This window comes from Protopterus annectens, chromosome 1.part1 (genome assembly GCF_019279795.1).
Source record: "Protopterus annectens isolate FY-2018-M chromosome 1.part1, PAN1.0, whole genome shotgun sequence".
In the NCBI taxonomy this organism is placed as follows: domain Eukaryota; kingdom Metazoa; phylum Chordata; order Ceratodontiformes; family Protopteridae; genus Protopterus; species Protopterus annectens.
Window position 1 is genome coordinate 499500966 of NC_056726.1, and position 26822 is coordinate 499527787.

Below are 26822 nucleotides of genomic sequence, written 5' to 3' on the forward strand. Positions count from 1 at the left end.
AAGCTAATACCCTCACAAGACATAATATTCCTGGGTGCCAGCTTAAATACAACGGCCCAGATGGCTTATCTCACGCCAGACAAACAAAAACAACTGACTCAATACTTCAAAAAAATGGCAACTTTTACCCAGCTCACTGCAAGGAAAATCCTGCAGGCATTGGGGTTCATGGCATCCTGCATTCAACTAATTCCACATGCAAAGCTGCATATGAGGAAATTACAATGGTACCTGAAAAGTGTATGGACTCAACACAGGCACAGCCTCGAAACAAGTATACCTCTCATTCCCTGCCTTCAAAAAGAGTTCCAATGGTGGGCTCAAGCATGTCAAATAAACAAGGGTCTTCCTTTTGTCTTACCTCCAGCAAACCAAACTATGACAAGAGATTCTTCAGACTACGCCTGGGGAGCACACATGGCAGGACAGTGCATACAGGGCAAATGGTCTGCAAAACAAATGCATCTACACATCAACCAAAAGGAGATGCTAGCTGTGCAAAATGCACTGACAGCCTTCAAGGACCTCTTGCATCCAGGACAACTTTTTAATAAGGACAGACAACACCACAGTTATGTGGTACATAAACAAACAGGGAGGAACACACTCCTACCCTTTATGCAGACAGGCAATGACCTTGTGGAACTTGACTTACCAAGTACAACTGCAAGCACAATTCCTGCCAGGAAAGGAAAACATATTGGCAGACGAATTAAGCAGAAATTTGGCAGATCCTCACGAGTGGAGACTACACCCACAAGTATTTTCAATGATAACTCAAAGGTGGGGATGCCCAGACATAGACCTATTTGCCTCCCCCATCAATTGCCAACTACAGAAATTTTGCACAAGGACTTATCATTCCCTAGCCTGGAAAGTGGACGCTCTATCATTCAACTGGACAGCATTGACAGTCTATGCCTTCCCACCACTACCTCTCTTGTCCAAGGTTATTACTGAAAGTCAGATCAGAGAGACCACAAATGATCCTCATTGCTCCGGACTGGCCACGTCAGCACTGGTACCCATTACTAAGGACCTTGACTCGCAGCCCTCCATGGATCTTACCTCAATTCCCACTTCTGCTGACTCAGCAAAACTCTCAGATTCTTCACAGTCCGCTCAGGCCTTTAAATTTAGCTGCATGGAGAATACCTTGAATTATCAATCAACACTTCTCTCAAAGGATGTCCTGAATGTCATTTTGGAGGCCAGGAGGCCCAGCACCAGAAAAACTTACACAGACAAATGGAAAAGATTTTGTGCATGGAACCAGGCTAAAAGCCAAAATCCTTGGATACCAAACATTCCTCAAATACTGCAATACTTAACTGAGATGCTACACAAAGGCCTTTCTTTCTCATCCATTAAGATCCATGCTTCAGCCATTTCAGCTCAATATAATACGGATCCTCCCATATTCTCACACCCTTTACTAAGGCAGTTTCTCAGAGGGGCTAAGAATATAAGACCCCCCAGAAAACCCCCAACGCCAGCTTGGGACCTCAACTTCATTTTAGAAAAATTAACACTACCTCCTTTCGAACCAGCCTTCTCAGCAGAACTACAATACTTGTCATGGAAAACAGCTCTGTTGCTGGCTATCACCTCAGCACGCAGGGTCTCCGAAAGTACAGTTTTGTACCTACCATAAATGTAGATGTTCGAGTGCTAATACAGCTGCAGTAATCACAGATGGGTTCTCTGCCGTCAGGCGGGTCCTCGGTCGGCCGAATTCCAAAGTCTTGGTCTGGCGTCAGTTGTCGTCGCTCTCCTCCCTGACATCAGTGCGACAGGGGTATATAAGACACAGCCGACGCCATATTCTTCAGTCTTTCTTGCCCCAGAAGGAAGGCAATACATAAATTATATATATATATAAATATATATTCAAGCAATGCAATGTAATCAAAAAAACAGTAGTTGCAAGCAAATACATCATAGAAGGATAACCCCAAATTAGGTTGCAAGAGGAGGTGTTAGCCACTAGTCCTTTACCAAGAGGGGAAGGAGTGAGGGAAACCTGTACTGCAGCTGTATTAGCACTCGAACATCTACATTTATGGTAGGTACAAAACTGTACTATGTTCATCGTGCATACAGCTGCAGTAATCACAGATGGGTGGAATCCCAAAGCTACGCACAGGGTGGTAGGCACTAGGTGGAACTGGGATGAGCCAGAATGCCCTGCAACACAGCAGTGGCAAAGCCTGCTCTAGTTTTGGAATATAAAGGCAGATGGTAGTGTTTTGTGAAGGTATGCACAGAACTCCAAGTGGCTGCCTCCAAAATATCTTTGGTAGGAACTCCTCTGAGGAAGGCTGTAGAGGTAGCTGTGGCCCTGGTGGAGTGGGATCTGATGCCTGTAGGGACATATTTTCCATGATAGAAGTAAGAAAATCGAATGCAGTGGCCTATCCATTTTGAAATTGTCTGTTTGGTAACTGGCTTCCCTTGAGCTTCTATAGCATAGGACACAAAAAGTTGTTCTGATTTTCTGAAAGGCTTTGTTTTGTCCAAATAGTAACGTAGCTGTCTATGGATGTCTAAGGAGTGTAGCAGCCTTTCCCCTTTGTTTTGAGGATTAGGGTAAAAGGTAGGTAAGTGAATGGCTTGATTTAAAGCTACCCTGGATACTACTTTAGGCATAAATGATGGATTGGTTCGAAGGGAAACCCTGTCCTGATGGAAGATGAGAAAGGGCTGCACAGCCATGAGGGCTTGTAGTTCCGAAACCCATGAGCTGAGGTAATGGCCAGAAGGAAAGCTGTTTTCCAGGACAAATATTGCAAATCTGTTGAGGCAGCTGGTTCAAAAGGAGGCAATGTTAATTTTTCTAAAATGTAATTAAGATCCCAGGCTGGCACAGGTTGCTTCCTTGGTGGTCTTATATTTTTAGCCCCTCTGATGAACTGCCTTAAGAGTGGGTGAGAGAATAAGGGTGGATCCGTGTTGAATTCTGCAGAAATGGCTGAGGCGTGGATTTTTATGGAGGAAAATGAAAGTCCACTGTTCAGCAACTCAGCTAGATACTGTAGTACCTGAGGCAAATTCAGTTTTCTAGGGTCCTGGCCTTTTTTCTCATTCCAAGAGCAAAACCGTTTCCATTTTGCAGAGTAAGCCTTTCTAGTAGATGGCCTTCTGGCCTCCAAAATGATGTCCTGCACCTCTTTGGGGAGTAGTGTCTGATGAGGTGTTAAGGAATTTTCCATGCAGCTAGATTGAGTGTTTTCAGCTGGCTGTGAAGAGTTTTGTAGCTGTGCTGAGTCAGCAGAAGAGGCATTAGAGGTAGGGCCAGGGAGGAGTATGTGTTAGGCTCCTCAGGAGTGGATACCAGTGTTGCCTCGGCCAGTCTGGAGCAATCAATATCATCTTCGGTCTGTCTGTTCTTGCTTTCAAGAGCACCTTGGGCAGAAGACGCAGAGGTGGGAAAGCGTAAACTGTCCATGCTGTCCAAGTGAATGAAAGGGCGTCCACTCTCCAGGCCTTTGGATGAAAGGTCCTTGAACAAAACTTTTCCAATTGATGATTCCTGTGGGAGGCGAAGAGATCTATGTCTGGCCTCCCCCACGCTTGGATTATTTTTGTAAACACTTGAGGATGCAACTTCCATTCGTGTGGATCTGTCATATTTCTGCTTAGATTGTCTGCCAGCGTGTTTTCCAAACCTGGCAAGTACTGTGCTTGAAGTTCGATTTGCCATTCCAGAGCCAAGTTCCAAAGTGTCATGGCTAGTCTGCACAGGGGGTATGAATGTGTTCCTCCTTGTTTGTTTATGTACCACATTACTGTGGTGTTGTCTGTTCTTATCAATAACTGTCCTGGATGCAGGAGGTCCTTGAAAGCTGTAATTGCATTTATCACTGCTAGCATTTCTTTTTGATTGATGTGAAGGTGCTTTTCTTTTTGGGACCATTTGCCCTGAATGCACCTGTCTGTCATGTGCGCCCCCCAGGCGTAATCTGAGGCGTCTGTTGTGATGACTTGATTTGCTTGAGGCTTGCAGAATGGGAGACCTGTGTTTGTTTGGCATGCTTGGGCCCACCATAGGAATTCCTTTTGCAAACATGGAATTATTGGTTTTACTGTTTCCAAACTGTGGCTGTGTTGAGACCATAGGTTTTTTTAGGTACCATTGAAGTTTTCTCATATGCAACTTTGCACATGGGATTAAAAGAATGCAAGATGCCATGAAGCCCAGAGCCTGCAGGATTTTCCTTGCAGTAAGCCTGGTACAATTTGCTAGCATTTTGAAGTACTGAGTTAGTTGCCCCTGTTTTTCTGGTGAAAGATAGGCCATCTGGGTGTTTGTGTCCAAGTTGGCACCCAGGAAAATTATTTTCTGAGATGGTGTTAGTCTGGATTTCTCTTTGTTGATTGTGTATCCCAGAGAGTTCAGTAACCGTGCTGCATAAGCCAGATGATCCAGAAGTATGTGCTTGCTGTCCGCTTGGATCAGGCAGTCGTCCAAATAAGGGTAAATTTGTATCCCCTGAAGTCTGCAGTAGGCAATTACTGATGCCAGGCATTTCGTGAATACTCTGGGCGCAGTAGATAAGCCAAAGGGCAATGCAGAGAATTGATAGTGGATTGAACCTGCAAGAAATCTGAGGTATCTTCTGCAGCTTTGTCTGATTGGGACATGCAGGTATGCCTCCTTGAGGTCCAATGTTACCAGCCAAAACTCCTTGCCCAGCATGGGAAGAAGCTGCTGTAATGTGAGCATCTTGAATTTTGGTATGAGTAAGAATGTGTTTAGGATGGATAAGTCCAAAATGGGTCTCCAGACGGTTCCTTTCCTTGGTACCAGAAATAGCCTGGAATAAAAACCTTGGCCTTGTTCGTGAGTAGGTACCTCTTGAATAGCTTTCATGTCTATGATCTTTGAAATTTGTAGTTGTGCCTCTGCCCTTTGATTGTGTGGCAGGTTTGGCATGCCTCTCATTTTTGGTAGAGTGTGAAAATGAAATCTGTAGCCTCTGTCTATAACATCCGGGATCCATTTGTCTGTTGTGACAATATGCCAATTTCTTGTAAATAATACCAGCTTTCCTTCCAAAGGTGCTGCCAGCTGAGACTTGCTTGGCGTGGAAAGGAGGAAGTCACTGGGTTTGTTTCCTGTATTGTTGTGCACTGTCTTCGCCACCTCTTGGTGCTGGAGTTTGCCAATGCCTGCCTCTATATGATCCTTGTGATTGTCCTCTGCCCCTTGAGCACCTGTATCTACCTCTTTGGGGCTTGTCCGTGTCTGGAAAGGACCAGTTTTTAGAAGGCCAATTTCTGCTAAAAACGTGGTGGTTGAAACTGCAGAAAAGCTTTGACAGATTGCATACATTTGGCTTTTTCTTCCATTTTCCGTAGTATCTCCTTCAGCATTAGTACCAAATAGCACATCCTTTTATAAAGGAGCATCTAATAGTTTAGCTTTCACATGATCAGGCAAGATTTGTTCCCCAAGCCATGCATGTCTACGAATAACTGATCCTGTAACAGCAGCTCTACTTGAGGCCTCTAGGGCATCATAACCACATTGTAAGGTGTGCTTACCCACTTGTTCTGCACAATGCATCATACCCTGCAACTCCTTCAAATCTGGTTCTTCAGGTTGAGACATTTTATTACTTAATTGTGATAATAGAAACTGCTGATATTTAAGTATATGAAACAGACAATTTAAGGCCCTCATGGCTACGGTGGCCAAGGTATACACCTTTTTTCCCCACCTTTCTAAGGATCTAGACTCTCTTTCGGAAGGTAGTGGATTCTTAGCAGTAGAGGCCTTCATTCCCTTGGGGCCTTGAGAAATGGTTTCAGGGTCAGCATTATGGCTTTTGTACAGAAATTAGTGAGAGTTAGGAACTCTGTAGTACCTATCAGGCTTGACTGGGGCAGGAGGCAGGGAATCCGGATTAAGGCGAGCCTCCGAATAAACATCATCCAGGACGTCCAAGACAGGAGGAATAGCCAGAGGTCTGTGTTGAGGTAACAAAAGAAATTCCCTAAGTCTTTTCTTAGAATCAGAAAAGTCTTGGCCTTCCCAATGGAAGTGTTCCCTCAAGGTGTGCAAGGTTTCCCCAAAAGAAAAATCCTCAGGAGGAGATACAGAGGGAATGGACTGCTCCGCATCAGAATCTTCAAAATGGGAGAAAGAGTGTTCCTCTACATCAGAATGATCTGAAAAAATGGAGCCCTGATCCGAAGAGGGAGAATCTTCCTCCACTCTGGGTCTCTTGTCTGGAGGGGGATGGGAACCCCTGATAAGAGTAATTAAATCCTCAGCCATTTTAAGCATCTGCTTTTTAGGCATGGGGCCTGGAGATGGGCCCTGTGCAACAGGCCTCTTGGGATGCCTGGCTGATTTGGACTTAGTAAAGGCTTTAATTGAAAAGGAAGATGAGGGTCTAAAGACACCATGGGTGGAAGTGGACCTGTCCACATTAGGAGGCTCAACGCTCACAGTGGCTTCGGTGGTTGTAGTCTGGGTATGGGCCGAGGTACCTGCGGTCTTGGTTACAGAAGACCCCGCCAAAGAAGTGTCGTCGGTAGTCAGGGACTGCATAGGCATCTCGCTGAGAACCGGACCACGTGTAGCCGGTTTTGGCGTGGCGTCGGTGGGGACCGCGGACCTCGCATGTCGGTCTTTGTCCTTGCGTTTTTTGGACAAAACGGTAGTCAGAGTCTCCGACATTTTATAATCAAAGGCTTTACCGAAAAAGTGTTGGGCGAACTCCGCCCGACGCTTAATAGTGCGCTTATTGAAAGTAGTGCAAAAGCGACAGCCGGAGACATCGTGGTCTGTGCCTAAACAAGGTATGCAGAGGGAATGGAAATCCTTATGCGGTATTTGCTTCCCACAAGAAATACAATTGTTAACTTTTTCTGACATCGGTCTGTGGCAAGAAAAATTTCCCCAACGGGGTACTTAGCTTTAATGAAGACTTCAGTTTCCAATTTTTTGTAAATTCAGGAGCTGGCCGACCGGCACTTGCGAACTGCTTCTGCTTCGGGCACCGCGCGGCAAAAAAGACTGAAGAATATGGCGTCGGCTGTGTCTTATATACCCCTGTCGCACTGACGTCAGGGAGGAGAGCGACGACAACCGATGCCAGACCAAGACTTTGGAATTCGGCCGACCGAGGACCCACCTGACGGCAGAGAACCCATCTGTGATTACTGCAGCTGTATGCACGATGAACATCTACAGGCACTTATGGCAGTGGAACTTTTCATCATTTTCCATCAGGACAGAGTCTCTTTACGAACTAACCCTACCTTTATGCCAAAGGTAGTATCCAGTGTGGCTTTGAATCAGACCACTCATTTACCCACCTTTTATCCAAACCCCCAGAATAAAGGAGAAAGACTCCTTCACTCTTTGGACATTCACAGACAGCTATGTTACTATTTGGATAAGACAAAGACCTTCAGAAAAACTGACCAACTCTTTGTATCCTATGCTGCAGGTTCACAAGGAAAGGCTATTTCAAAACAGACCATCTCCAAATGGATAGCACATTGTATCCGCTTTTGCTACTCGCACCATGGGAAAGCAGTGCCTGTTAATATTAGGTCCCATTCTACCAGGGCTACAGCAACCTCAGCAGCCTTTCTCAGGGGGGTTCCAACCAAGGACATTCTGGAGGCAGCTACTTGGAGTTCAGTGCACACCTTTACCAAGCACTACCACCTTCCATTATACTGAAAAACCTGAGCTGGTTTTGCCACTGCAGTTCTGCAGGGCATCCTAGCTTCACCTAACCCAGTTTAGTACCAGCCACCCATCCATAGCTTTGGGATTCAACCCAAGTGTGATGACTGCAGCAGTATAACACGATGAACATAGTACAGTTTTGTACCTAACATAAATGTAGATGTTAGAGTGTATATACTGCTGCAGTCCAGGTTACCCTCCCACCATCCCCTCTACATACCAGGGTGTTAGTTATAACTCCATGTACATCAATCTATTGGATGCATGTCTATATGGTGTATTTGCTAACAGCTAGTACTATTGTTTATCTACTAAGGTATTTTTGCATAGTTATTTGTATTGCCTTCCTAGTTGGGGGCACCTCACATCTGGGGCAAGAAAAACTGAAGAAAATGGCGTCGGCTGCCTCTTTTATCCCCCTGTCGCACTGACGTCAGGGAAGAAGCGACGACAACAGACGCCGGACCAAGACTTTGGGAATCGGCCGACTGCGGGACCACCTGACGGAAGGATAACCCAAGTGTAATGACTACAGCAGTATATACACTCGAACATCTACATTTATGGTAGGTACAACACTGTACTTTCCTCAGAAGAATCTGAGGAAATAGAAACCTGGTCAGAGGAAGCATAATCCTCCTCTTGTCTTGGCCTTTTATCAGTAGGGGGATGGGAACCCCTGATTAGGATAATCAAATCTTCAGCCATCTTAAGCATCTGTTTCTGGCATGGGGCCTTGAACAGGAGACTGATGTACAGTCTTTTTTGGTTTTAATGGAGTTTTTAGCTTAGCATAAGATTTAATGGTGAGTGTAGTCGGTATGAAGACACCTTCTGAAACCGAAGGCGTTTCTACTGCACCGGGATCACCTTCTGCTCCGGTGTCAGAAGGGCCTAATAAAGATGGTTGCGACGGCCTAGTACACTCCACCTGAGAATCTGTAGCTCTCTGGGGTTCCATTTCCGCGGTCGTCAGGGGCTGCGTAGGCACCTCACTGAGAACCGGAGAACCGGCTACAGGCACAGCAGAGGCCTCGTAGTCTAGCTTGGTTCTAGGCTGCCTGTCCTTATCCTTGCATTTTTTATGCATGCCGGTCGTTTGATGCTCCAACGGCATGATATAATTAAATTTCCTACCAAAGTAATGCCGTGCAAAGTCAAAACGGCATTTGATAGTTCATTTATTAAACCTAGCACAAAACCGACAACCTGTGACGTCGTGGACTGGGCCTAGGCAAGGAATACAATAAGAATGGAAGTCCTTATGAGGTATTTGCTTCCCACAAGAAATGCAATTGTTAACTTTTTCTGACATCGGACTGAGGCAAGAAAACTTTCCCCAATGGGGTACTAAGCTTTACTGAAGACTTCGGACTGAAATTCGATTCGAAAATCTCAGGTGTCGGCTGACCGGCACTAGCGAAAGTACAGTTTTGTACCTACCATAAATGTAGATGTTCGAAGATCCACACTGCTGCAGTCCTAACACTTGGGTAGTCCGCTGTCCCTCGGTCGGCCCGAATATCAGAGTATAAGGCTGACGTCGGTCAAGGCGCATTTGACTGACATCAGAACGTCAGGGTACAAATGCGCATGACCGACGTCATATCCTCAGTCTTTTCTTGCCCCAGATGTCAGAAGACCCTAAAAGGAAAGGTCAAAACCCATAGACCACAACTAAACAACCAACTAGCCTAACACCAAAAATATGTATAATATATACAATATATACAAAATGCAATATACAAAATGCAATATACCTCAGATGGATAACCCAACCCACACAACCACCTCAAACAACAGAGGGGAAGGAGGGAGGGTAAATTGGACTGCAGCAATGTGGATCTTTGAACATCTACATTTATGGTAGGTACAAAACTGTACTATGTTCTTCATCTCACATTGCTGCAGTCCTAACACTTGGGTAGAATCCCAAAGCAGAGGTAAGGGAGGATGGCTAAACTATAATGAAGCAGGAGCTGCCAAAATGCCCTGCAACACAGCAGTGGCAAAACCAGCCCTGGATTTAGAGTACAATGGAAGGTGGTAATGCCTAGAGAAGGTATGCACTGAACTCCAAGTGGCTGCCTCCAAAATATCCTTAGTAGCCACCCCTCAAAAGCTGTTGAAGTGGCAGTAGCCCTAGTGGAATGAGGTCTAATCCCGGCTGGAATCTCTTTGCCATGATGGGAATAACAGAAAGCAATGCAAAATCCAATCCACTTAGAAATAGTTTGTTTTGACACGGGCTTGCCCTGAGAGCACAAAGCAAAAGAAACTAATAACTGCTGAGACTGTCTGAACCCTTTAGTTCTGTCCAAATAATATCGCAACTGCCTGTGAACATCTAAAGTGTGCAAAATCTTTTCCCCTTTATTTTGGGGATTTGCATAAAAAGTAGGCAAATGAATAGTTTGGTTTAAAGCCACACTAGAAACCAGTTTAGGCATAAAGGAAGGATTAGTACGTAAAGATACCCTATCCTTGTGGAAAATTAAGAAAGGCTCAACTGCCATAAGGGCCTGCAATTCAGAAACCCTTCTTGCAGAGGTAATGGCCAACAAAAAAGCAGTCTTCCATGACAAATATTTCAACTCGGCAGTAGCTGCAGGCTCAAAAGGTTGTAGAGTGAGTTTCTCCAACACAAAATTGAGATCCCAAGCAGGAGTAGGAGCTCTTCGTGGGGGTCTTATATTCTTTGCCCCTCTAAGAAATTGCTTGAATAAAGGATGAGAAAACAATGGTGGGTCACAATCGTAGTGAGCTGAAATTGCTGCAGCATGAATCTTAATAGAAGAGAAGGACAAACCTTTGTCCAATAACTCAGTAAGATATTGAAGAGCCACACTTAAATCAGGCTCAGAAACATCCAAATCCTTAGCTGCACTCCAAAATAAAAATCTCTTCCATTTATCTGCGTACACTTTCCTTGTACTAGGCCTTCTAGCTTCCAAAATCACATTCAAAACTTGTTGTGGAAGTTGAGACCCTCTATGGTTTAAAACAGAATATGCCATGCTGTTAGGTGAAGAGAGTGAAGTTTGACATTGAGCAAATGACTGTCCTCCTGGGACAACAGATGTGGAATCAAAGGCAAAGGCCATGGAGGCTTCTGTACTAGACTTCTCAGTAGTGGGTACCAGTGCTGTCGAGGCCAATCTGGAGCTATCAAAATCATCCTTGGCTTGTCCTGTCTGACCTTCAGAAGTACCTTTGGGAGGAGAGGCAGAGGTGGAAAGGCATACACATGAAGATTCTTCCAACTGAAAGAAAGAGCATCCACTTTCCAAGCTGTGGGATGAAACCGCTTTGTGCAAAACTTTGGCAGCTGGTGGTTTAGTGGAGAAGCGAACAGATCTATGTCTGGAGTTCCCCAGGACACTGTCAATTTCTGAAATACATGAAGATCCAGTTTCCACTCGTGGGGATCCATGATTTGTCTGCTTAACACATCTGCTAAGGAGTTCTGTGCTCCGGCAGAAACCTTGCCTGAAGACTTAGTTGTAAACTGAGAGCAGTCTCCCACAAAATCATTGCTTGCCTGCATAGAGGATAAGAATGTGTTCCCCCTTGCTTGTTGATGTACCACATGACAGTTGTGTTGTCTGTTAGAATCAACACCTGCCCTGGAAGAAGTAAATCCTTGAAAGCTATTAATGCAAACTGGACTGCTAACATCTCCTTCATGTTGATATGTAGATGTTGTAGTCTGGCAGGCCACTTGTCTTGTATCCACTTTCCATTTAGATGAGCTCCCCAAGCTATGTCTGAGGCATCCGTTGTTAAAATCTGACTCGCCTCTGGCCGGGTCACAGAGAGTCCCTTGTTTAGGTGACATTCCTGAGCCCACCACAAAAATTCCTTTTGAATGCAAGGTATTATTTGAATGACAGTGTCCAGATCCTGGCAGTGCTGTGTCCACAGATTTTTGAGATACCATTGTAGCTTCCTCATATGCAGTTTGGCATTGGGAAGCACCAGAATACAAGATGCCATGAACCCTAAGGCTTGAAGGACTGTCCTTGCAGTCAGCCCGGACTGATGAGATAGCTGATGGAAGTAAAGGGATAGACTCTTTTGTTTGTCCGGGGTTAAAAGGCCATCTGGGATGCTGTATTCAGTCTCACACCCAGAAAGCACATGTCTTGAGAGGGTACTAGACTGGACTTTATTTCGCTCACAGAATACCCCAGGCATCTTAGCACTGCTATCACATATTCCAAATGATGAAGAAGCTCTTCCCTTCCTTGAGCCAGAATCAGGCAGTCGTCCAAATAAGGATAGATCTGTATTCCTTTTAGCCTGAAGAAAGCTATCACTGGAGCCAGAACTTTCGAGAACACTCTGGGCAGTAGATAAGCCAAAGGGCAATGCAGAGAACTGATAGTGAGAAGTCACAGCTCCCAAACGCAGATACTTCCTGCAACTTAGTCTGATAGGAACATGAAGGTAAGCCTCCTTGAGATCCAAAGTTACCATCCAATGATCTTTGCCCAGCAGAGGTAAAAGCTGCTGCAACGTCAACATCTTGAACTTGGGAATGTCCAGATAAGTGTTGAGGATAGATAAATCCAAAATTGGTCTCCACGTGTTCCCCTTCTTTGGGACTAGGAACAGGCGAGAATAAAATCCTAGGCCCCTTTCTGGCATAGGAACCGGCTGTATGGCCCCTATTTGGAGTAGCAGTGAAATTTGCTTGTGAGCCTCTATTCTTTGTTGAGGAGGAATGTCTGGCATGCCTTTGAAGGGAGGCAAGGTATGGAAATAAAACCTGTAACCGTGATGTATGATATCCAGTACCCATTTGTCTTGGGTAATCAAACTAGAATTTTCTTTGAAAAGTGCCAACCTTCCTCCCAAAGGTGCTGCCAGGCGAGAAGGTTCTGGCAGCTGAAAAGGTAGGTCATTGGGTCTGTTTACGAAAGGACTGACCCCTGCCCTCACTCGAAGACTGTGCAGGAGAACTCCCTGTTCTGGGCCTAAAAGAGCCCTGACCTCTGCCCCTGCCACGTCTAGATCTACCCCTAGACTGGGAATCATAAGAAGGATACGTCCACCCTTTAGTAGGCCAATTTCTACTAAACTTTGGAGGCTGAACCTGCAAAAAATCTTTAACAGTCTGCATAGACTTAGCTTTGTCTTCCATTTTCTTTAAAACTGCCTCAACAGGAGAACCAAACAAGACATCAGATTGCAAAGGGGCATCCAAAATCCTAGTTTTAACATGGTCAGATAAATTTTGATCCCTCAGCCAGGCATGCCTGCGAAGAACTGACCCAGTGGCAGCCACCCTAGACGAGGCCTGTACAGCATCAAAACCACATTGCAAAGAATGCTTACCCACCTGTTCAGAAACATGCACTAAATCTTGTAACTCTTTACAGTCAATACCTTCCGCTAGAGCATCAACCTTAGATTTCAACTGAGAAAGGAGATAATTTTGATATTTCAACATGTGAAACTGGCAATTCAAAGCTCTCATGGCTAGAGTGGAAGAAGTATAAACTTTCTTTCCCCATCTATCCAAGGCCCTGGCCTCTTTATCTGCAGGAACCGGATTCTTGACAACAGAAGCCTTAACACCCTTAGGACCCTGGCTAACAGTTTCTGGGTCTGCCCTAGGGCTCTTAAAAAGATACTTATGCGCTTCAGGCACCCTGTAATACCTATCTGGTTTAACAGGAGCAGGAGGCAAAGAATCAGGATTAAGAGAAGCCTCTGCAAACACATCTTCCACCACATTCAGAACAGGAGGTATAGCTAAAGGCCTATGCTGGGGTAAAACAAAAATTCCCTAAGCCTTTTCCTGGAATCAGAAATCCTGACCTTCCCATTTAAAATGCTCTCTCATGGAGTGAAGGGTCTCTGAAAAGAAAAATCCTCAGGAGGAGAAGCAGAAGGAGTAGAATCATCCACATCAGAATCAGAATAATGAGAATACTCCTGCAAGTCTTCAGCCAAGACTCAGACACATCCGAAGCCTGCTCATAATCTCCCAACACAGGTTCCATCCTAGGCCTCTTATCAGGAGGGGGCATAGAGCCTCTAATTAAAGTAATTAAATCCTCTGCCATTTTGAGCATGTGCTTCTTGGGCACAGCACCTGAAGAACTGGGAGTGACACCCACAGAAGCTAAACTAGACCTGCCTCTAGGAGAAGCCTTGGAAGTAGAAAGAGAGGGCCTAGACCCCTTAGGAAGGGAGGGAGTACAGTTACTTGAGAAGCCCCTACAGCCTGCCCTGCCTCCTGGGAGGCCACATCCTGTAAAATCAAAGTTTCTCCCTGGGACTCCAGAGAGGCCTCCGTCGGAACCACCGGTTCCACTGACACCTCTAAAGAACTGGCGTCCGGTTGGACGACTCCTCTAACCTAGGTTTAACTGCCTTGTCCTTGCGCTTCTTTGAGGAAGCGGCCGGAGCATCCGACGGCATTTTGTAATTGCACCGCTTCCCAAAGACCAACCTTGCACAATCCAACCTCCGCTTTATAGTGCGTTATTAAACCTAGCACAAAAGCGGCATCCAACAACGTCGTGCTCAGGTCCTAAACAAGGTATACACAAATTATGGTAATCCCTATGCGGTATCTGTTTCCCACAAGAAATACAGTTATTCACTTTTTCTGACATCCGGTAAACCACTGAGGCAAGAAAAACAAAATATTCCCCAACGGGTATTTAACCAACTCTGACTTCGGTCTGAAACTCCAATTGAAAAATTTCAGAACGCCGAACGGCACTTGCAACACTGCTTCTGCATCGGACCATGCGGCAAAAAAGACTGAGGATATGACGTCGGTCATGCGCATTTGTACCCTGACGTTCTGATGTCAGTCAAATGCGCCTTGACCGACGTCAGCCTTATACTCTGATATTCGGGCCGACCGAGGGACAGCGGACTACCCAAGTGTTAGGACTGCAGCAATGTGAGATGAAGAACATCTGCTTCTGCTTCGGGCACCGCGCGGCAAGAAAGACTGAAGAAAATGGTGTCGGATGCCTCTTCTATAACCCTGGGGCACTGACGTAAGGGAGGAAGCAACAGCAGCTGACGCTGGACCAAGACTTTGGAACTCTGGCTGACTGCGGGACCGCCTGACGGCAGGATAACCCAAGTGTGATGACTGCTGCAGCAGGGTAACACGATGAACATCCTGTAACCTTTTGAAATATGGAGAACCCATTTGTCTTGGGTGATCATATGCCAATTGTGATAGAAAAGTACCAGTTTTCCTCCCAAGGGGGCTGCCAAGAGTGAGTTGTTTGGCGGCTGGAGTGGGAAGTCATTGGGGCTGTTTTTTATATGGTTGGTGTCTATCTTCCCCTTCTTTCTGGCCTGATGCACCCCATTGTCAAGGCCTGTAAGGACCTTGTGGTTGACCTCTACCTCTTGGCCGTCTGTATCTGCCCCTTTGAGGTCTGTCCATAACTGGAAAGGACCAATTCTTTGCTGGCCAGTTTCTACTAAATTGAGGAGGTTGAACCTGTAAGAAATCCTCCACTGTTTTCATAGATTTTGCCTTATCCTCCATTTTCTTTCATACCTCTTCTGCCTTAACTCCAAATAAAACATCCTGCTGTAAAGGTGCATCCAGTAATTTAGTTTTAACATGATCTAACAATGTATGTTCTTTTAACCATGCATGTCTTCTAACGACAGAGCTTGTAACTGCTGCTCTGCATGAGGCCTCTAAAGAATCAAAACCACATTGCAAAGTATGCTTTCCCACTTGTTCAGCTGCATGCAATAAATCCTGCATTTCTTTAAAATTAGGAGGATCTGTATCTGGAAGCTTTTTTTGTTTCAAATGAGACATCAAAAATTGCTGATATTTTAGCATGTGAAACTGGCAATTTAAGGCTCTCACTGCTAAAGTTGCAGACGTATATACTTTCTTTCCCCATCTGTCTAGTGCTCTGGAATCTGTCAGAGGGAACTGGGTTCTTTGCTGATGAGGCCTTAACCCCTTTGGGTCCCTGAGAAATAGTTTCAGGATCAGCAACAGGGCTTTTATACAGAAATTTGTGAGAGTCAGGGACTCTGTAATATCTGTCAGGTTTAACTGGAGCTGGAGGTAAGGAATCAGGATTTAAGCTGGATTCAGTATACACATCATCCACAATATCTAGCACTGGCGGAATAGCAAGGGGTCTGTGTTGAGGTAATAATAGGAAGTCTCTGAGCCTTTTCTTGGATTCTGAGCAATCCTGGCCTTCCCAATGGAAATGCTCCCTCATGGTATGTAAGGTTTCCACAAAGGAGCAGTCCTCAGGCGGAGAGGCTGATGGAATAGATTCCTCAGCATCAGAATCCTCATAAGGGGGTAAAGAATATCCCAGGTCTGAGGATGAATCTGAGGAAATGGACACCTGGTCGGATGAATCATAATCTGCATCCTGTCTAGGCCTTTTACCAGGTGGGGGATGGGACCCCCTGATCAGAGTGATTAGGTCTTCGGCCATTTTGAGCATTTGTTTCTTAGGCATGGAGGCCTGTCCAGGAGAATGCTGTACTTGTACTTGTTTCTTAGTTTTTAAAGGAGGCTTAAAAACCGGAGAACCGGTGACTGGCCTAGAAGAGGCTTCGTCATCAGTTTTGGGCCTCGGATGCCTGTCCTTGTCTTTGCGCTTTTTATGAATACCGTTCATCGGAAGTTCCGACGGCATGGTATCATTAAATTTTCTGCCAAAGTAATGTCGGTCAAAATCAAACCGACATTTAATAGTGCGTTTATTAAACCTAGCACAAAACCGACAACCAGTAACGTCGTGGTCTGGGCCTAGGCACGGGATACAATAAGAATGGAAATCCTTATGAGGTATTTGCTTCCCCCAAGAAATACAGTTATTAACTTTTACTGACATCGGTCTGAGGCAAGAAAAAGTTTCCCCAACGGGGTACTTAGCTTTGTAGAAGACTTCGGTTCTGGATTCGGAATGAAAATCTCAGGAGTAGGCCGACCGGCACTTGCGAACTGCTTTTGCTTCGGGCACCGCGTGGCAAGAAAGACTGAAGAAAATGGCGTCGGCTGCATCTTATATACCCCTGTCGCACTGACGTCAGGGAGGAGGCGACAGCAACCGACGCCGGACCAAGACTTTGGAACTCAGGCCGGCTGGGGAACCGCCTGACGGCAGGATAACCCAAGTGTAATGACTGCAGCAGTGTCACACGATGAACATCTTCTTGATGTTATGTAGTCCTATCTCGCCTACATTCTTACCCGTGGGACAGCGTCCCTAGCACCTACATCCTGGGTGGCTCATAGGAAAATGCTCCTAAGAACTGTGGAGCCAAAGGAAGACCTGCCCCTGGAGATCACGTCCAATTTGTAATGAGAAACAAATGTGTCAGAAGCCCAAGTAGCTGCAGCACATATATCATCCATTGACAATCTAGCTTGATAGGCTGTGGATGTGGAAACAGTCCGAGTAGAGTGAGCTTTGACCGGAAATGGCAGATCTTTACCTTCTGCTTGATAAATGAAAGAGATACAACTAGATATCCATCTAGACAGGGTGACCCTGGAAACCGGGGACCCCATTCGGTTTTCCGAAAAGGAAACAAAAGGTTGGTCAGACTTCCGGATATCTTTTGTTCGGTGCAGACAGAAGCATAATTGTCTGTGTATATCCAACTGGTGAAATCTAAATTCTGCCTTGTTAGAAAAGTGGGGAAAGAATACAGGCAACTCAATGGATTGATTTAGATTAGACACGGAAGCCACTTTAGGAAGGAACGAAGGGTTTGGTCTAAGAGAGACCCTGTCTTTATGGAAGATTAAGTATGGAGGTTTGATAGAGAGGGCTTGAATTTCTGAAACTCGCCTTGCTGAAGTGATTGCTGTTAAGAAGGCTGTTTTCCAGGTCAAGAATTTCAATTCGCAGGTAGCTGCCGGCTCGAAAGGTGGTACAGTAAGGGCTTGTAGAACAAAATTGAGATCCCAAGGCATGATTGGTTCGGACACCAGGGGACGGAGCAACAGAGTACCCTTCAGGAGCGCCTTGCATATTCTATGTGCCATGAGGCTAGGCTCATTCGCTACATGAAAATTAGAGATCGCTGCCAGTTGAACTTTGATGGTGGCTGATGCGGAGCCCTGATGGAAAAGCAAAGACAAAAACTCCAGGACTGAAACAATTGGAGCTGTGTAAGGATCAATGCCTCTGGTATGTGCCCAGATAGAAAACCTTTTCCATTTACTAGAATAAATCTTTCTAATGGATGGTTTATGAGAGGACGATAATATATGAACCACTTCTGGTGAAAAATTATGAAGTCTGACTAACGATGGAAGTGGAGTAGCCAGGCTGTCAACCGGAGGGTCATCAGGGAGGGGTGGAACTGACCCGACATATGTGTCAGTAAATCTGGTTGAGGGTCCAGAGTCCAAGGAGTATCCACAATGAGTTGCTGAAGAAAGGGAAACCAAACTTGGCAAGGCCAGTGTGGAGCAATCAGAATGATTCTGCTTCCCAAGGACTGCGCTTTCTGAATCAACTCTGACAGCAAGGGAAACGGAGGGAAAGCATAGAGCAGACCGGAGGGCCAATCGTGAACCAGAGCATCCTTGGGTGACTCCCCCTGTGGGGGGGGGGATCAGTGTGAAGTAGTTGCTGCATTTCACATTGAGGGGGCTGGCAAAAAGGTCGCAGCAAGGCTAACCCCATCTGCTGAAGATTCGCTCTGCAACCAGGCGATTCAGGGACCACTCGTAAGGCATCAGAATAGCTCTGCTTAGCCTGTCCGCAATCATGTTGGACCTCCCCAGAATGTGCGTTGCCATCAGAAACCATTGAGAAGTTACTGCCCAATGCCACACTTGCACAGCCTCTCTGCACAGAGGGTAAGACCTGGTTCCCCCTTGCTTGTTTAGATACCACACTACTGACATGTTGTCTGAGTGTATCGCAATAGTCCCTAGAGGAAGAACACTCTGAAGTGCCTGCAGCACAAGTAGCACTGCTCTCATCTCTAGGACATTTATATGCAGATGTATCTCGTGTTCTTGCCATGTGTCTTGGACTGTCCTGCCAAGATAATGCTCCCCCCCCCCCAATCTGGGAGGCGTCCGTGGTCACCGGGATGGGTGGAACGAAGGGCCTTCCCCCGTCCAAATTGTTGTTGCACAGCCACCAACCGAGGTCCTGCTTGCATTTGTCCGTGAGCAAGATGGGATGAGACAATGGAAGTCTTTGGAGAGACCATTGAACAAAGAGAAGCCATTGGAGAATTCTCATGTGCAATCTCGCTAGAGGGACCAACACTGACTGTTGCTGCCATGGTCCCTAGGACCTGGAGAACCCATCTTGCCTTTGCTTGTCTCAGGGGCATCAGCATGTGTATCTGTTGTTTTAAGACTCTGATCCTTTCCTGGGGTAAGAATGCTCGCATTCGAATGGTGTCTAATTCTGCCTCCTATAAAGGTGACACGCTGCGAGGGCAAAAAAGCAGATTTTTCCCAATTTATTGTTATACCCAACTGGTGACACAGAGTGATGGTAGCGTCCCTGGTTTGAACTAGTTGATGCATGGTGGGGGCGGTAAGGAGCCAGTCGTCCAGATATGAAACACTTGGAATCCCTGACGTCTCAAGTGAGCCGTCACCACCACCATACACTTGGTGAACACCCTGGGGGCTGTGGCGAGACCAAAGGGCAGAGCTCGAAGCTGGAAATGACTGGCTCCCAGCCGGAAGCGTAGGCGACTCCTGGATGCCCTGTCCATTTTTACATGGTAGTAAGCATCCTTGAGGTCGATGGAGCACATCCATACCTCCTCTCCCAACAATGGGAGAATCGATTGCAGTGTGACCATATGGAACTTGGACTTGTGTACGTAGTTGTTCAGTTGGCTGTGATCTAGTATGGGTCTCAGGTCCTCTGTTCTTTTCGGCACCAAAAAGAATCTTGAGTAAGTCCCTAATCCGATTTGGTCTGAGGGGACACGCTGGATTGGCTCCTTTTTCTAGCAGCTTTGAGACCTCTAAGGCTGCTTGATCCCTTTGACTGGGTGGATCGTCTGGGATTTTTCTGACTGGTGGGGGGACTGATGTAAGTGGAATGAGATAACCTCCAGAAATTATCCGTAATGCCCATCGGTCCTGGGTAATGCTTTCCCAGGCTTCCGGATATAACGAAATCCGACCCCCGACTGGCTCCGGATAAGCGCAGCCGGGCACACCCTCAGGAACGAGGGTATGGAGAGCCACGAAAGGAATCGCAGTCTCCAGAATTGTGGGGGCCCCCTCTGCCTCTGGAGCGACGTCTCCCTGAATAAGCCCCCCCTCCCTGGTCTCTGGAGGAGGGTTCACCTTGTGCGGCAGGAAAAAACCTCTGTGATTTCTTGAACCACATCCCCCCCCCCCCCCCGCTGGGCCTTGGGATAAGGCCTAGAAGGAAGGGAAAAACGGACCCCTACGGCAGACAGGGCCTTTCCCTCTTGCCCGCACCTGGTGAGGGTGTCTTTCACTTTGGTCCCAAAGAGGAACGATCAAAGGGGGCGTCAGTGAAGAAAGACTTGAAGGCCTCCGCAAAGTGACACAGGGGCAGCCAGGCTTGCCTTCTAAGTGCGACCCCTGAGCTTGCTGCCCTACTCGCGCCCTCGGCTGCATACGAAATGAGTCACATGGATGAGTTAACAATGGAGTTGAGGGTAGAGACCTGGGTGTTAACCGTCTGAGCCACCGCCTCAGGAACGTTACCTGCAAGAGTATCTCCTAACTCCTTGAGGAGATCTCTCTGGAGCCGAGTGAAGTGAGACAGGTAATTCAGAAACCGTAAGGTAAAGCTTGCTGATTAGAGGGTATGCTTCCCGTACCGATCCATGGTCCTAGACTCCTTGTTAGGAGGATGGACAGATGAAGAAGACTCTGCTACTTCCTTCTGAGTGGCTGCCGCCACCACCATGGCATCTACAGGGACTCCTTTAGACAGAAATTCTTTGCCCTGGGGGCAGAAAGAAACTTGTTGGGACGCCTGGGTACAGGCTCCACAGAATCAGGGTTTTCCCACACTCTTCGACAAATCAGGTCAAGGAGTTCGTCAAAGGGTGGAGACACCCAGGAGGTGGAGGGCTGAGCATGAAATGCCTTAAGGAATACTGACTCCTCCTCGGAAGGGTCTTTGGACGGCCAGTCACCTCTTTGTTTCAGTATCTCCAGGACATCGGAGAAGGAAACATCATCAGAGGATGACTTGGGGGACCCCTCCGAATCCTCGAGGTCAGTATCAGAGGTGAGGGACTCATCCTGGGAGTCTATGTGCTTCCTCTTGCACGTTTTCTTTCTGGGGGGCTCCTCAGGCACGAACTCTGAGGGACCCTCAGAAATTTGGAGACCACTCGTGGGGGTATCCCTAGGCCCTGGTGCTCTGCTGTCCATGGATGGGTGGTGATCAGAAGCTCTCACCGGAGTGGTGGGGGACAGAGTGATCGACCCGCCTGATGTAGCTGATGATCTGGCCAGCGCGGTCCGCATAGCCTCGAAGGCCGCCCCCCCCCCCGAATCCAAGAAGCGACCAGCCTCCGAGACCATGACGGGGGTTGGAGTTCCCAGAGTCGATGCACCGAGAGGGAGGCTGGGGACCAAAATAAGTCCCGAGATGTCCCCCTCGGGCCCGACCGAAGAATCCAGAGTCCTGAACCCCGAGGACGGAGCCGACGGGGTCGGAGCCGATGCCGGTACCGATGGAGCCAAATGGGGCACTGAAGCCAGCCTAGAAACATCACATGGAGCAGAACACTCCGGCTCCTAAGACAGAGATGCGCTCGGAGGAGGAATGATCAAAGACGGGGTCGGGACGGGCTCCGGAGCCGACTGGCCCGGAGCCGAAAACAATTTTGCCAAAACCAGTGACTGGAGGAGCCTCTGAACCACCCTATCAACATCCACATCCGAAAGGGTCCTGGAGGATTTGGAAGACAGGGATGGAGAATGAGATCTCCTCTCGGGAGAAGCTGGTCTGAGACTGGGCGATCGGCTCCTAAGATGTACCAATAAAATTGGAGCCGATGCCAGTTCCGTCAATACCGACACTTCCTGCGGCCCCGAGGACAGTGGAGCTGAGGAGGTCGATGCAGTTTTTAAGATTTTCTCCAGAAGCTCCGATGAAGCTGACTGAGCCGGAGATCTCTTTTTTGACTTGCCAGATTTTGACTTTCCACTGGAAGATGAATCCATAGCCTCTTCAAAAGAGGGTTTCAAGAGTCCCTTTAAAATTAGCTTATTCTTTTCTTTCTTGGAGAACTCTAGGACTGAACGCATGACAAAAACTGCAGGATTCCTGCAGATGGATGGTTCCCAGGCAATAGACACAAATGGAATGCCCATCGGTAATGGACATTTTGTACCCACATGTAGAGCACTTTTTGAAACCCGAAGGTTTGTGCTCCTTGGGATCCTTAGACTTCTTAACTACTAAGCCAACAATGCAAAACCAAGTCTGAGAAGAACACACAAGCGTTCACTCTACAAAAGCGGGAACAACGCTAAACGGTAACCAACACTAAAAACAGAGATCAAACACACACCAAAGAGCAAGTACAAACTCTCAACAGGGGATTGAAAAAACCACAAGGAAAGGGAAACCCAAACCTCTAACTTAAACGGTCTAGGTCGTACTCACACAGAAGGCAAAAGGAGGAGAACTAGGCCCTCTAACTGAAACGGGCCAAGCCCGAGGGAACAGTCAGTGGGATACCCCACAACAATCTCAATTTTCAACAAACTTAGACAAATAGCTATGAAAATAGCTTTTGATAGGAATCAAAATTTTCTTAAGACAAGAAAAAAGGGGGTACTTAGCCACAGCCAAGCGAGACCACATCCGAGCTACACGAGCGGCAAAAGAGATCTAGGGATATGGAGCAGTGCACCATGGGATACCTGCTTAGCCCAGCCAATGAAAGACTTTGAGCTAGTAAAATCGGCTGAGTCGGAGCCGATATTTGGCTCCGAACCCACGGGTAAGAATGTAGGCGAGATTAGGACTACATAACATCTGACATTATGCCACCATAGAAAATCATTGAAAAAATATACCTTTTGTTGATTTTCCACTAGATAAAGCAGTCTGATTCTTTGCCCTTGAACCACGTGCTGTATTGTTTTGGCTAAATACCATATCCAAAGCTTCTTGGGCACTGAAGTTACACTTCAAAACTGCTTCAGTCATTTCTTGTTCTGACACAGAATCACCAAGCACCTCTCTCATCTGTTCAAGGCAGGAATACAAACGAGCTATAACAAAGAAAGGAAAGTTAGCTGCAGACTGGAAAAAATGAGCAAATTAGTTATGTACTTATAATGTCAGAGCTTCAAGATCTGCCATCTGTGCACTTCAACCAAAGGACTGGCAGCTGCAGCCAACAGTTGCTCAGCACCTCTAAGACTTTCCATGGCTCTAAAACTTCACTCCTTGCTCACATAACACTCCTTTGTCTCCCTCTCCACTCCAAATTCATTCTGCAATTAGAAACAAAAGCATTCTCATAATCAAAAACAATAAAAGATCCTACAGAACTATCTACATGAGGGCTACAAGAAATGGGTGAAGGAGAGCAGGTCTGCTGAAAATCATGGGTATTATCAGAGAGAGCCTACATTGTTTTAAATACATACCTTTTGTATCTTACATGGTCTAGTCCATATACTTCAACAACAGTGGAACAGCATAACTCATAGGTAACATCAAGAAAAGGCTTCTCACTATAGTAGCTCTGAAGGCAGACCTGGACACTGAGATCACAAACAGCTTATAGTGTCTAGCTAAAGTATGAAAGGAAGTTCTATGGCTGCTATATAGGCTATCACCAGAGCAGCATTTGTAAAGAAAGCTAGAGAAGTAGACATTGCCCTAAACTGAATGTGCGTTGGGATTGTTAGACAAAGTATTGTATTTTTTGCAACAAAGCAAAATGTATTTTGAGAGCCAACAGAACCAGTCTAACCTTGCAAACGTTGTCCCACTCTAAGGTGAACAAAGAAAATTAAAGTTGATCTCCTTCCCAATATCATTTGTTCCGTCTACAAAAGAACATAAATTATAAAGTGCATCTAAGCAAAACAAGTTCTCAACTTTGAGTACCAGGAAAAGAAAATTGGGAGGTTAATGGTCTGACAATTGTCTGAGACTTTTTTTTTTGGGGGGGGGGGGTCTCACTGGACTTTAGCTGATGGCTCCTCTACCTGCACCAAATAGGTCCATTCCTACTGTGGGGAGAAAGCCAGGCATTCTCAGCCTAGGTGAGAGCCCTGTTGGCCAATCCATTCATTGCAGCAAGAGTCAGGTGGTATGGAGCCAGAGCTTGGTGGTCCTGCAGAGTGACAGGCTCATCCCCCAGGTGGAGCACATACTCCCCCTCAACAACTTTTGGAGCACTGCAAGTTAAAGCCGTTGCCACATGCATATGCACTATGACAGCACTTGCTGCAAAGTTCCACAGTCCCACACTCCGTGGGAACAACACCTAGTGCTTCTGCAAGCCACAGCCACTTCTCCCTCTCCCCAAGGATGAGCGAGCAAGCCAGTAGCATCCACTCATTGCCATCCTTCCTGCCTGTTCCAATAGACTCTTACCTTGCCAAACAAACTCTGGTCACCCAAGTCATAGTCAGGGTTTTACTCTTCGGTGCCACCGGTGCTGGCTAGATGAATTTAATTTCTAATCACTGCATTTGACATTAAATGTGGATTTGTGCAGTTATACATGGCAATCTAGAGGACAGAGCTTGCAGTTCAAAAATTCTTCTAGCTGAAGTGATTGCTACAAAAAAAAAAATTTTCCATGACAAAAAGTGAGGTATTCTTTGGATGCAGATTCAAAAGGAAGAAGAAAAGTTTCCCATAAAAAATTCAGTCCCAAGCCAGAGTGCAGCTTCTAAAAGGTGGGGGAGAGAAGGGGTGGGTGGGAGTCTTAATAGAAAAGCTTCTTTAAGAAATGCTCTATGAACTTTTAGAGGTGCTATGAAGGAAGATTGCATGATCTGGTCAAAATATAAAAGCAGCTAACTGGATTCTGATTGTAAGGCAACTACAGTTCTTGTCAAAGATACTAGCCAAGAAAAGAAATAAGGGTAGAAAATGGTTCTTGTGGCTTAGTTAGTTGCTCAAACAGAAAACTGTCCATTTGCTCTGACATTTTTTCTAGTATCTAACTTCTAAAAGCTATGAGGACTTAGACCATCCCCAACCAAGTACAATGGGTCCCCAGCCATTATGGTAAAAGTAGATACCACACAGTCAAATCTGATGGATTAATGATCCAAGTGAGGCTTCCCAAATGGGTGATGACAGATATGAGGAAAAGACACTTTTCTAACAGATGAGGTAACACCAAGAGAAAAAGTCTGTGTGGGTCAACAGGGGACTAAAAGACCTTCGCCTTGCTCTATTTTGCTTTCTGTAAAAATGTCATGATTACGGAGTAACAGGGGAAAGGCACAGAAAAAAATCCACACACTATTTTTTGGACCACAACCTGTTTCCTGGTACTGGAAGACTTGGCAGATCTAAAGGTCTCAAAACTGGGAGTGTCAGGCAGAAAGAATGGTTCTGGCACCAAGGTCTTGAATGCCAACATGCTCCACAATGATAATGGAATGAAGGGCACTGACATCTGTGCTCGTCAGCAGGCTTCAAGAACTTGAGTCCACAAGCAGTGAAAATCAATGCTGAAGTCATCAGCACAGAAGAAGAAGTTGGCAACAATGTAATATTTGGTGTCACTGCTGCTCTAGTAGTCAGAGATTGGAACCATCAACACTATAACACCCAGCCTTGCTCTGTTGCTTAGAGGTACAGAGCCCTTTCTATGACGCAGGTGAATGGGGGTTCAACAAGTGGCCCTGGTAGTAGAGGTGCCAAGCAGGAGGAAAAGGAGTGAAGGGACGTAGTCTGCTTATCTCTCTTGACGGGTGGGGAGGGTAGCAGGCGCTCGGCAGCACATCAGAAGAGTAATGTCTCTGGGGAGACTCAGGAAATCCCTTCTCATGCTTGAAGGTAGAGGTGGGGCTACCTGCTAGCAACATCTCTTGTGGAGAAGAGGCAACCACTGCAGACAGACCATAGCTTGCCCTCCTCTGGCTCTACAAGCCAAGTATTCACTAGGATGGTAAAGCTAAGAGACAAAAAACTCAAAACCACCCTTAAAGGCCGACTAAAAACTGGACCCTCCATCAACTCTTGTCCATGGAAGGGGAGGAATTAGCTGGGTGATTCCATAATATGACTAGGAGAAGGAGCAACAGAAATGAAGGGGAGAGGACCTTATCTTGCTCCCCTCTAGACATGTCCCATGGGGAAGGAAGAGACACCTAGTTCAATTTGAGCTTTGATTAAAACCTTCCATCAGCTTATCCCAGTACACACAAACAGAGGGGATGCACTGAAATCCAGATGACTGTAGACAAAGGCCAGGATTACAGAAAGTTAGAAAGCTGAAGTTCAGGGAATCTGCTACATGTTATCTCAAAGTGGATACAAGAGATACTTTTAACTGAGAAACTCCTGGTGTAGATAAAGAATCTTGTGCCTCAAAAAGTACAGCTGTGTACACTTACCATAAATGTAGATGTTCAAGTGTATTCACTGTTGCAGTCATTAGATTTAGATAATCTGCTGGCAGGTTGCCCTCAGTCAGTCTGACTAACCAAGTATTGGGTCCTGCGTCGGTTGCGGTCCCTTCTTCCATGACGTCAGGTCATCAGGGGTATAAAACATGCAGCCAACGCCATTACATCAGTTTTTCTTGGCCCAGATGTCAGGTGCCCCCCAAATGGGGAGTAAATAAAATTAAAAACACAAAAAATATACCTCCAACCAAAAACAAATAAACCAAAAGGGCTTTTAAGCATAGTAAACGAAAGTAGAGGTAAAGACAGAGAAAAACAGGGGGCTGGAAAGAGGGTAAAGTACAGTTGTGTACACTTACCATAAGTGTAGATGTTCAAGTGTATTCACTGTTGCAGTCATTACATTTGGGTAATCCTGCTGGCAGGTTGCACTCAGTTGGCCTGAATTCCAAAGTCTTGGGTCTTGCGTTGGTTGCTATCGCCCCTTCCCTGACGTCAGGTCGTCAGGGGTATAAAAGATGCAGCCGACGCCATTTTCTT

The 26822-nt window shown here is 46.2% G+C and overlaps 1 protein-coding gene across 3 annotated transcripts in view; it reads right to left on the reverse strand.

The window, feature by feature from the left end:
- Positions 1–26822, reverse strand: part of HBS1L (HBS1 like translational GTPase) — a 2781383-nt gene that overhangs the window by 2332270 nt on the left and 422291 nt on the right. For 2 of the 3 annotated variants that reach the window (XM_044076279.1, XM_044076286.1), the window contains exon 3: positions 22752–22949. The exons of the other annotated variant lie outside the window; for it this stretch is intronic. In XM_044076279.1, coding sequence (XP_043932214.1) covers positions 22752–22949 — 198 coding nt within the window. The remainder of the gene's footprint in view (positions 1–22751; positions 22950–26822) is intronic. 3 annotated transcript variants of the gene reach the window in all.